The sequence below is a fragment of the Mastacembelus armatus genome, unplaced genomic scaffold, assembly GCF_900324485.2.
Source record: "Mastacembelus armatus unplaced genomic scaffold, fMasArm1.2, whole genome shotgun sequence".
Taxonomy (NCBI): domain Eukaryota; kingdom Metazoa; phylum Chordata; class Actinopteri; order Synbranchiformes; family Mastacembelidae; genus Mastacembelus; species Mastacembelus armatus.
In genome coordinates this window covers 62,415-73,988 of record NW_022872866.1, presented here as the reverse complement: position 1 = coordinate 73,988, position 11,574 = coordinate 62,415, and the positions used below count along the sequence as shown (strand labels likewise).

The 11,574-nt window shown below is 40.0% G+C and overlaps 1 protein-coding gene and 1 long non-coding RNA gene across 3 annotated transcripts; both read right to left on the bottom strand.

The window, feature by feature from the left end:
* Window positions 1-1,230: 1,230 nt before the first annotated feature.
* Window positions 1,231-2,288, bottom strand: LOC113140219 (uncharacterized). The gene is made up of 3 exons (XR_003296629.1): window positions 2,197-2,288; window positions 1,876-2,049; window positions 1,231-1,710 (listed from the first exon to the last, which is right to left on the bottom strand). It is a non-coding gene; the product is annotated as an uncharacterized LOC113140219 (long non-coding RNA).
* A 2,915-nt stretch (window positions 2,289-5,203) lies between these two features.
* Window positions 5,204-6,339, bottom strand: LOC113140227 (acylphosphatase-2-like). Of its 2 annotated transcripts, none has more exons than XM_026324029.1 (4): window positions 6,153-6,339; window positions 5,902-5,918; window positions 5,570-5,699; window positions 5,204-5,431 (listed from the first exon to the last, which is right to left on the bottom strand). In XM_026324029.1, exons 3-4 carry the CDS (start codon window positions 5,689-5,691, stop codon window positions 5,317-5,319), a joined length of 237 nt encoding a protein of 78 aa, XP_026179814.1. In that variant the 5' UTR covers window positions 5,692-5,699; window positions 5,902-5,918; window positions 6,153-6,339; the 3' UTR covers window positions 5,204-5,316. The 2 variants fall into 2 exon arrangements, with proteins under 2 accessions (XP_026179814.1, XP_026179813.1); XM_026324028.1 differs by having other exon boundaries at window positions 5,570-5,679; window positions 6,153-6,317.
* Window positions 6,340-11,574: the final 5,235 nt, after the last annotated feature.

Genomic DNA, 11,574 nt, shown 5'->3' with positions numbered 1-11,574 from the left:
CCCTGACCGACTCATCATTTCTCCACTGTGGCTTTTGCCTGTTTCTGATTAATTTATCCTTAACAGGAGCAATCACATCTCTGACATTTAGAACACTTGAAGTATATGAAGTCAACAAATCTTCAACATGAGAGAAAGTGGTATTTTCAAACCTAATCATCTCCATAAACAGTTTCCTGGTGTTATCATTTATGTGTCTTTTCTGATTTACTATTTCCAATGTCGATACTTAATGTCCATCCACGATCTACATGGCTTTTCCTACTGGAAATGTGGCTAATCACAGCTCACACTCGCAGACATGGGGAAAACATGCCAACTCCACACAGAAGGTCCTTGGGTTAAACAGCGTTCATAAGGAGACAGTATTAACCATTGCATCGGTGTGCTGCCCACCCAGTATGAAACCTGAAGTAAAAAGTGTCTTTTACATGATGACAGATACGCAGCGCCATCTGCTGGACAATTTTTATCATTATTAGCTGGGGGGAGGACTTTCTTTAAATTGTATCTTTCTGGGTCTTTGGCAAGTAATGACATGATGACATCATTCTATAACCTCATTGTGTGACCTCACTTCTTTTTGCTTGTTTTTGTATGAACAGGTGGACTCACCATGTCTTTTGGGTCCAAAGAGGAAATCAGCAACTCTGACCTGTGGGGTCTATACCCAATTCAAGACCCACCCAGTTATATTATACACCCAGTGCTGGGCAACTCCAGTCCTCAAGGGCAACTGCCCTGCTTGTTTTTCACCTATCCCTGCTCTTCTAGCTTCTGATTGGCTGAACACACCCGGTCCAGGTATCTGTTCTCCTGGTTTGAAGTGCAAGGAACAAATGACAGTCAGCTCCTATATAAATAAATAAATATATATATATATATATATATATATATATATATATATATATATATATATATATATGTATATATATATATATATGTATATATATATATATATATGTATATATATATGGACAGCTCTGTGGTTTTCATGTTGGTTATACCACAAATCTGAAACTCAGCATAGACATTCAGCACTATTTATCATTTGAATGGTCAATGACACACTTGGGCAGCAAAACACACCTGTCAGTCACATGTTCTAAGACTTTTGCTCACATGACAAATAGTGGGTTCAAAGAAAAGGTGCAACCTTCTAGATTGTGTATCAGATCCAGTTGTACATCACTGGAAATACAAGCTGAAATGTTGATCTCTTGTCTCATATTCATCTTTTGATGTTGAATGTTTTCAGTCTTCAGCAAAAATAAAGGAACTGGCCTCACTTATCCAATACTTTTAGAGGGGAGTCTATATCAGCAGACAAACAACATTCAGTGAGTGCATTTCTTTCCCAAACAACCTCCAAGTTTCTCCTCAACATCTTTCACAAACACAAATGAACGCAAGTCCCAGAATGAAGAATAATGCAGTCCTTTGGCAGAACCCTGTGAATCACTGCCCCTGACTGGCCACCTGTTCTCACTGAGGTCCTCTTTGGTTTGGGGAATGCAGGTGAAGATCTCCATGACGAGGGCTTTGTATTCGGGCTGCTGGACATCTTCCAGAACCACTGTCAGATTGGACAGAGCAGCTGAGCTGGACAGACGTGGACGGGTCTGGATCCTCGCAAAGGGCCTGTTGGACGTCTGAACAGCTTTATGGCTGAGTTCATCTGTTGCTTGGTGGCAGCTCATCATATTTCACCTACACAACACACCCATAGCTTATTGAAATGCATTCATTTTCTTCTAACTGCTGTGAACTTCTTAATATTCTACACTGGATCCAATCTTTTTTTTGACAAATTTTTCTCCTGCCCAGTTAAATTTTTCATGCATATATTGTGCAGACATGCAATAAATACACCACCTGCAGTGCACTGTGCTGTGCATCCACCTCGTTGTGCCTTTCAAAGCGTCACTGTTGCACCTTTGCCGGCTGTATCTTCTCTGCTCCTCAGCATTTTCCACCAGCTCCAGGCTTTGATTTTCTTCTGAGGCAAAAAATACTGTCAGGCAACAGCAGCTGGTCTGGTCTTTTACACTGGGGGAGTGGAGGGGACATAGGACAGAATGGAATAACTATACCTGATATGCTGTATATTAAAAGTTGTATTACAAAGTGTCAGCTATAACAGTGCCAAAATAATTCATCATTTTGAATGTAGTCCATACATAAGTCAGTCCTAACCTGTTGGCACAGTCAGCACGACACAGAAGCTGCAGCTGTTCCACTTCAGCCACCAGAGACCCCAGTCCCACAGCCGTAGGTGTGGGAGTAACTTGGCTGGGTGATTGAGCAATTTTGATAAAAATATTATTCATATATAATTATATAATTATCATGTTATTTTAAATGTTAATTGTTGCTTTTGGTAAATTTAACAATTACATCCACACATTCACTATATATATAATTTTTTAATTAAATGCATAAATTGATAAATTGCTCATTTTATGCAAATTAATTATATATCATAAAAAGATTTTTCATATAAAGTGCGCAATATAACAATTTTCATTAAATATATCTGTGTGTGTGTCTCGGACTCCTAGCCCCCCCACACACACAAAGTTAAAACCGTTTTTTTTTCTGTGTTGTAGATCAATTTTCAACCAAACCAGATATCTCATTACACTAGTGTATCTCAGTGTAAGTCAGTCAGAAGCTTTAATGTCTCAGTTTGTGAGAATCTGCAGGGGTGGGAGGAGGGTGCAGTTATGAAAACAAACTGGGACTGAAACATCTACTCAGATGTTTTGAGAGAAAAAGATTAGAAAACTGGTTCAGAGTTAGTTCTAAAATAAATAATACATTGTTTCTTTCTTTCTGATCTGTTAACAGCTTTAACTGAAACATGAAGCTTTGTGTTTTTACAGCTGAACACAAGAGTCTGAGATAACAGCTAAAACAGGTGAGAAGTGAAAGTTCATGAAAACACTAATTTGAAATATTTTCTGTGTTACAGATTTTAATGGTCAAAGAGTCATCTGGATTTGCTGTGAATTTCTGTTCGAGGTCCAGATTAATAGGGTCCAGTATAAAACTGAAGCATCCAAAAGGGGCAAATGTAAATTACAGCTTATTTAGAGATTGTTTAAAAAAAAGACCAGCTCTATACATACAAGCTAAAAATAGTAGGGATACACATTCAAAATAGGTCTGATTAATTAAGGCAGGCTTTCTGTAAGGTGTTAAAAAAGTCCATTGCTGTAAGATCTCAAAGAAGTTAGTCCAAAGTGTCTGTGTGACTTTGTGTGAAGACGTCATCCTGAGTGCAGTGTATGTGAACGGACTCAAAAATTGTCCATCATTCTGTGTTTTAATGTGCATGTAGGTGTGTTGTGTACATCTTCATACATGTTTCAGGTTTCTCACACTGCTAGGCTGGATGCTCCGGATGTCCTTGTACCAGACCACCTTTTGTGGATCTTTTTTCTGTCTGTTACAGATGGCATTCCATTCCCTACTGTGATAGTTCAAAGCCTCCACTAGATGGCGACAGCTAAGCAGCAGTGCCACATTGCTGTCGTCCACGTCTGAGTGTATGATGGGGGATGAAGAGGTAGTGACAGGAATAGATGTTTCTTCATGGGGCTGGACAGTGACACCGTATGTTGACCATTTTCAGTCAGCAAGGTTCATGTTTGATGTCATTTGTGTTTGTCATTTTCAGTTCTTGCTGTAGTGCTGTTTTTTCAGAATGTGCTTCAAAGAGTTTTAATTTTGGAGGTGACAGACGAAGCTCACTGTAAAATCCTCTCAGGGGGATATTCCATAAATCAGTTTTAGTGAAAGCAGTTTAACCCTGAATTGAGGTATTCTGGTCCAGAAGCAGATCATTGAAACTCACAGTAACTGATTGAGACTAACCTGCTCTCTGGCAGGTTTCTCTAAAAGTCTTCGTGTCTCTTCCGGTCAGTCTACAGAAACTGTCAGACAGGCTGCGTCATGTCCCCCATTCATACGGTTCAAATGGAAGCACAGATCGTAATGCATTCATCGTCACTAATTTGTGTTGGGACAAACAGATTAAAAATAAGACAGTAGTCAATAACTGAGGTGAGGTAGTACGTTTGACACCTCAGTATAATTTTACTTTTTTTTAATTTTTCATTTTACTTCTGTAGTGCCAACACTGAGTTAATAAAAGGTAATATTTGGATACCATGACACCACATCTGTTCTCCCCAGTGAAGTCATGGCAGCCTCCCTGCCAGGTAAAGTCTTCCAGTTGGAGGAAATTCTTCATCAGCTACAGGATGACCTGCTGAAGGTAAAACATTTGAAGTTGGTGCTGTCCTACAGGTGTGCTGATGACATCATCACAGTAACTCCTGTGTCTCTCTATGGTGCATTTAGGAGCAGCAGGATAAAGCAGAACTGCAGCTGCAGTTGCTGAGCCTGTGTCAAGATAATTGTCATCTGCAGGAGGAGAGCCATCCATCCATCCAGTTTCTATACCCGCTTTTTCCTGAATCAGCGTCACGGGGATCTGCTGGAGCCTATCCCAGCTCTCTCTCGGGTGGAAGGCAGGGGTCCACCCTGGACAGGTCACCAGTGGAGGAGAGCCAGAGTGCTGCCAATCATATGAGATGGGTGACAGGAGGTTGGTACTGTAGTAATGGTGATGGTCCATCATCTCAGTGATCCCGAGGAGGTTTACTTTAGCAACACTGACCGTTGTCATATGGATGCTGCAGAGCAGCTCATTGCTATAGTAATGGTGAGACGAGCCTCAGGACTTAGGAGAGGACCTGAGGTTAACCTGGTAACCCACAGTTCTGTGTAGTAACTTTGACCACTCAGGGTGCACAATTTAAATTAAAAGGTGTCATGACAGCTGGATGAAGGGCTGATTGGTCAGACATCTTTGGTTTTCTGGTGGTTTTATGTTGTGTTCTTTATGAAAAGATTTAAGATCTTAAGTCTGTTAACATTATTTAGAAAAAAAACATGTTGGGCTTTTTGTTTCTGTAAAGTGCCTTGTATTGTGATTTGGTGCTATACAAATAAATTGAATTGAGTTGATTTAACCCTTATTGCCTGCAAATCATGAGAATGTGTTTTCATATACAACCATTAGGTCAAATTAGATGCAGATTAGGTTGTATGGTGACTCTAAAAAAATGAAAGGTGAATTATTACAGTCCAGCCTGCTTATGACAAAACGATCAATAAGTTTCTCTGAATCACATTGTGACAAACAGTTTCTAATTTTAGAAATGCTTCTTAGGTGGTAGTTGGAGGACCTTAGTAATGTTGATTACATTATCAATAACCACAATTGATTTTGTGCCAAGTGATCGCTCAGTAGCGAGTAGAAAAGCCACGGATCTCCAGTTTAGAAATGTCTCTCTGGTTAGAGAAAACAGCTCGATCAATTCGAGAACTCGGACTGCCGATGTTCTTCAGCCAGTTCTTCCTGGAAAACGTCAGAAAAAGGTGGAGACTTTTTATAGTTTTAGTTTTATACATACATATATATGGACACATGCATGCATGTCACTAATAATTGGTCAGGGTGTGAACAGAATTCTGTGACTGGTCAGTTTGAACTCACATGGTGTCAACTTTGTCCTGAGGTCCCTGGATTTGACCAATCACAGTCCCCTGTCTGGTGTTCTTCACCCAGCCGCTCAATCCGAGACTGCGGCCTTCATCCTCCGTGTACTGACGCACCATGCAAAGCACTTTAATTCACCCATCAATCAATATCTATTAATCAGATACTTATCTGAGCATGAGTTACAGCAGTGGAAGGAAAATATCAGCAAATCCTGATACTGAACTGCATTAGTTGACTGCAAACACTTATTGAAACATATTATTACTAGATTCTAATCATTTAATATATAATAGTAACTCAGTTAATGTGAACTGAGTGAAGCTCACCATTCTGAAGCAAACACCTGGAAAAAGCCAGAAGAAAATTTATATTGAATATAATTAGATACAAATTTTTACTTATATATCAATATTTCCTGAATGTGTTCAGAAATAAACATGAACATTGTGCTAAAACTACAGATAATGTTTATGAAATCTGCGCAAAAACAAAATAGGACACTGTAAGAGAGTGTGTGTGTATATATACATACATACGTACACAGACTGACATACATCATATGTGACTTGTGACCTACCCTGCACATTCCCAAAAATCTCAAAATCCACTGAAGCCAGCTTGTTTTCAGACATGACGACGTTAAAGATACAAAATAAACACACAGACAGAAACATGTCAGCCCCGTTTAAATTTAGCCCAAGTGAACTCAGCTGTTTATTTTTATCCCTGATAATAAAAACTCCTCTGAGACTCTGTGTCTGAAGTCCCTCCCTCATTCACTCGTTCACTAATCTCAGCAGGATGTTGAGAGTTAGAGTTAAACCTGAGTAGCAAATTGACATTTCAGACATTTAATAATCATCACCAACAGCTGGGGAGCTGCTCAACAGTTATTTTCTTACAGTTCAAAAACAGTGTTGCATTGTGGGACTGTTGGCATTAAGTAGTGTAAATGCCTTGTACATTACTCTTTATGTTGTTTTGTGGAAGATGAGTGCATGGCACAGACACAATTACACACTCAGCATATACAACTACAAAATGGTGAACACATCGTGAGTTGGGGGGGGTTTCATACACAGGTTTGTCAAAATAAGAGCAACTTCCTGTAATGTCTGTCAAATTAAAAGCTTTACCTGTTCGAATGAACACACGACTTTTAACTGATAATTTTACTACTCCATTTATTAATTTGTCTATGATTGAGAAACATAAGTGACATGTCAATGTCATATAATTTATTACATTGCAGTGTATTCTACAGTGAAGAAATAAAATCACTTCAGGTTCTGCAGTACTTTGTGATTTTCCACTTTGGGCAGAAGAAATTTCTTTTAAACCCTGGAACCTATGTCTCTCAAGGATACACATAAAAAAATTATGATTAGGATTTTTCTTTATGTTCTCTAGTCAGACAAGATAAAAAATAAGTTATTACATTTTCTTAACTAAATTCTTGATTAATTGTAATTATTGATAATTTATGATTTATAATAAAAACAAGAGAAGCTAAAGCTGAACCTCATGGTGAATGACACCAAATTGTCCTTATCTTGTTCAGTTGTTTTCTTGCCATCAGTCATACAAAGTAACTTAATATAAACCCATATGCAGACATTAAAACTCTAATAGGGTTATTTAATCCAAAATAACAGCAGAGGCAGACCATAATTCAATTCAATTCAATTCAATTCAATTTTATTTGTATAGCGCCAAATCACAATACAAATCATCTCAAGGCACTTTACAAAAACAAAAACCCAACAAATCCCTTATGAGCAGCACTTGGCGACAGTGGAGAGGAAAAAACTCCCTTTAACGGAAGAAAAAAAACCTCCAGCAGAACCGGGCTCAGTTTGGGCGGCCATCTGCCTCGACCGGTTGGGGTGAGTGGATAGAGCAGAGAAAAAAGAACAGCAACAATAAACAACAAATAGACACTGCAAGTTGGTGGGGCCAGTAACTGCACATCAGCGATAAACAGCTCCAGGACCAGGGACACCTGCAGAAGGTACAGAGAGAGAGAGAGAGAGAGAGAGAGAGAGAGAGCACAAACTAGGGGAGAGAGAGAGCACAAGGTTAGTAACATTCAATGGTGGAATATACATGAGGTGGGAGAGAAGGGGGGGGGGGGGGGGGGGTTAGGGTAGGGGAGCTCAGTGCACCGATGGTCCTCGGGCAGTCTAGGCCTATAGCAGCATAACTAACTAAGGGATGGTTCAGGGTTGCCTGAAGCCAGTCCTAACTATACGCTTTGTCAAAGAGGAAGGTTTTAAGTCTAGCCTTAAAAGTACAGAGAGTGTCTGCCTCCTGAACCCAGGCTGAGAGCTGGTTCCACAGGAGAGGAGCTTGATAGCTAAAGGCTCTGCCTCCCATTCTGCTTTTGAGAACTCTGGGAACCACAAGTAGGCCTGCACTCTGAGAGCGAAGTGGTCTATTGGGATAATATGGTACTATGAGGTCTTTAAGGTATGAAGGAGCTTGATTATGAAGGGATTTGTATGTGAGAAGAAGGATTTTAAATTCTATTCTATATTTTACAGGGAGCCAATGAAGAGAAGCCAATATAGGAGAAATATGATCTCTCTTGCTAGTTCCTGTCAGGACTCTGGCTGCGGCATTCTGGATTAATTGGAGGCTTTTTATTAAGATATTAGGACATCCAGATAGTAATGAGTTACAGTAATCTAGCCTTGAGGAAACAAATGCATGGACTAGTTTTTCTGCATCATTTTGAGACAGGATGTTCCTAATTTTGGAAATGTTGCGCAGGTGAAAGAATGCAGTTCTAGAAATTTGTTTTATGTGTGAGTTAAAGGACATGTCCTGGTCAAAAATAACTCCAAGGTTTTTTACAGTAGTGCTGGAGGCCAGGGCTATGCCATCTAGAGTAGCTATAATTTTAGAAAAGTTATTTCTGAGATTTTTAGGCCCAAATATAATGACTTCTGTTTTCTCCGAGTTTAAAAGTAAAAAGTTACTGGTCATCCAGGCCTTTATGTCAGTTAGACAGGCTTGAAGTCTGGTTAACTGGTTTGTGTTAACAGGTTTAATAGATAGATATAACTGAGTGTCATCCGCATAGCAGTGGTAATTAATAGAGTGCTTCCTAATGATATATCCTAAAGGAAGCATGTACAGGGTGAACAGAATCGGTCCTAGCACAGAACCTTGTGGAACTCCATAACTAACTTTTGTTCGTGTGGAAGGTTCATCATGGACATGAACAAACTGGAATCTGTCCGATAAATAGGATTGGAACCACTTTAACGCTGTTCCTCTGATACCAATCACATGCTCCAGTCTCTGTAATAAGATGTTGTGGTCAATGGTGTCGAATGCTGCACTAAGGTCTAGGAGGACAAGTATCGAAACAAGTCCATTATCTGAGGCTAAGAGAAGATCGTTGGTAACTTTCAACAGTGCTGTTTCTGTACTATGATGTGCTCTAAATCCTGATTGGAAATCTTCAAATAGTTCATTCCTGTGTAAGTGGTCTGATAGCTGCTTAGCAACAGCTTTTTCTAGGATTTTAGAAATAAATGGCAGGTTGGATATTGGTCTATAATTAGCCAAGACACCTGGATCAAGACTAGGCTTTTTGAGTAAAGGTTTGATTACTGCAGTCTTAAAGGCCGTGGTACGTAGCCTGATACTAGAGATAAATTTACCAAGTCCAATAAAGATGAGTTCATTAATGGCAGGGTGCCTTTAAGCAGTCTAGTCGGGATGGGGTCCAAGAGACACATTGATGATTTTGATGAAGCAACTACTGATGTAAATTCGGAGAGATCTATAGGAGAGAAGCAGTCTAAACATAACTGAGGTCCTACAGATGATTCAAGAGCTACTGTAGTAGAAGATTCATTTATTGCAGGTATAGGAAGCATCTGCTGAATTTTATCTCTAATAGTTGTGATTTTATTTGTAAAGAAACTCATAAATTCATCACTGCTGAGAGCTAAGGGAACACTGGGCTCAACAGAGCTGTGACTTTTTGTCAGCCTGGCTACAGTGCTGAAAAGAAACCTGGGATTGTTCTTATTTTCCTCTATTAGTGATGAATAGTATGCAGTTCTGGCTTTACGGAGAGCTTTTTTATATGTTAGTAGACTGTTTTTCCAGGCTAGAAAAATTTCCTCTAAGTTTGTGGAACGCCACTTCCTTTCCAGCCTTCGTGATGCCTGCTTTAAGGTACGAATATGTAAATTATACCATGGGGCTAGTCTTCTCTGAATCACTAACTTCTTTTTCAGAGGGGCTACAGAATCAAGCGTTTCACACAGTGAGGTTACAGCGCTGTCAACAACATGATCAATTTGGTAGGGAGTAGGATTAAGGCAGCTGCCCTCCACTATGTTTATACTTGGCATAGATGCAAATAAAGATGGAATCATTTTCTTAAATTTATTAACAGCGTTGTCGGATAAACATCTGCTGTAGTGGAATTTTCTTCCAGACGCTGCATGATCCATCATTTTAAATTCGAAAGTTATTAAAGAATGATCTGACAAAACAGGATTTGGGGGAAAAATTATTAGATGTTCAATTTCGATGCCATAGGTCAGAACAAGATCAAGGGTGTGATTAAAACAGTGGGTGGGTTTATTAACGTTTTGAATGAAACCAATTGAATCTAATATAGAATTAAATGCAATGATGAGGCCGTTATTTTCAACATCTACATGAATGTTAAAATCTCCCACTATAATGACTTTATCTGATCTAAGCACTAAATCAGACAGGAAGTCAGGGAATTCAGTTAAAAACTCTGAGTAAGGGACAGGTGGACGGTACACAATGACAAGTAGAACTGGTTTTTGTGTTTTCCAGTTTGTATGTGAGAGACTAAGAGTGAGGCTCTCAAATGAGTTATAACTGTTCTGAGGATGAAAGTTTAATAATAAGTTTGAGTGGAAGATTGCAGCTACTCCTCCACCTCTACCTGTGCTTCGAGGAACATGATAATTTTTATGACTGAGGGGGGTTGATTCATTCAGACTGACATATTCATCCTGCTGTAACCAGGTTTCAGTAAGATAAAGTAGGTCAATTTGGTGATCAGTTATCAAATCATTTACTAACAGAGATTTAGAAGAAAGGGACCTAATATTTAATAATCCACATTTGACAGTTCTGTTTTTCTGTTCAATAAGAGGAGTGGTCTTAATTTTTATTAAGTTCTTATGAATAACTCCTCTTCTGTTAACTTCTGATTTGTTTGATTTATATGTTCGAGGGGCAGACACAGTCTCTATGTGGTTTGAGGGGGGCGGCGGCTCTAAGGAAACTGCAGAAAAGCGTTTTAGACTGAGTCTCTGCATCCCGGTCCCCACCCTGGATTGTCAGGCTTTAGGTCGGCTAATAAACTCGGTCAAATTCCTAGAGATGAGAGCTGCACCATTCAAAGTGGGATGGATGCCGTCTCTCGCTATCAGACCGGGTTTTCCCCAGAAAGTGGCCCAATTGTCTATGAAGCCCACATCGTTTGCTGGACACCACCTAGACAGCCAGCGACGGAACGACGACATGCGGCTAAACATGTCATCGCTGGTCAGATTGGGGAGGGGTCCAGAGAAAACTACGGAGTCCGACATTAATTTAGCAAAGTTACACACCGACTCAACATTAATTTTAGTGACCTCCGATTGGCGTAATCGGGTGTCATTGCTGCCGACGTGAATAACAATTTTCCCATATTTCCGATTAGCCTTAGCCAGCAGCTTCAGATTTGACTCGATGTCGCCCGCTCTGGCCCCAGGAAACATTTGACTATGGTTGCTGGTGTCTCTATTTTCACGTTCCTGACTATGGAATCGCCAATTATCAGAGTCGGTTTCTCAGCGGGTGTGTCGCTGAGCGGGGAAAATCTATTAGAAACGTGAACAGGCAGGTGATGAGCCGTGGGCTTCTGCTTAGGAGTACGTTTCCGTCGGACTGTCGCCCAGGCTAATTCTCCGGGCTGCTCCGGAGCTGCCCTTGGACCGCTAACAGACCCT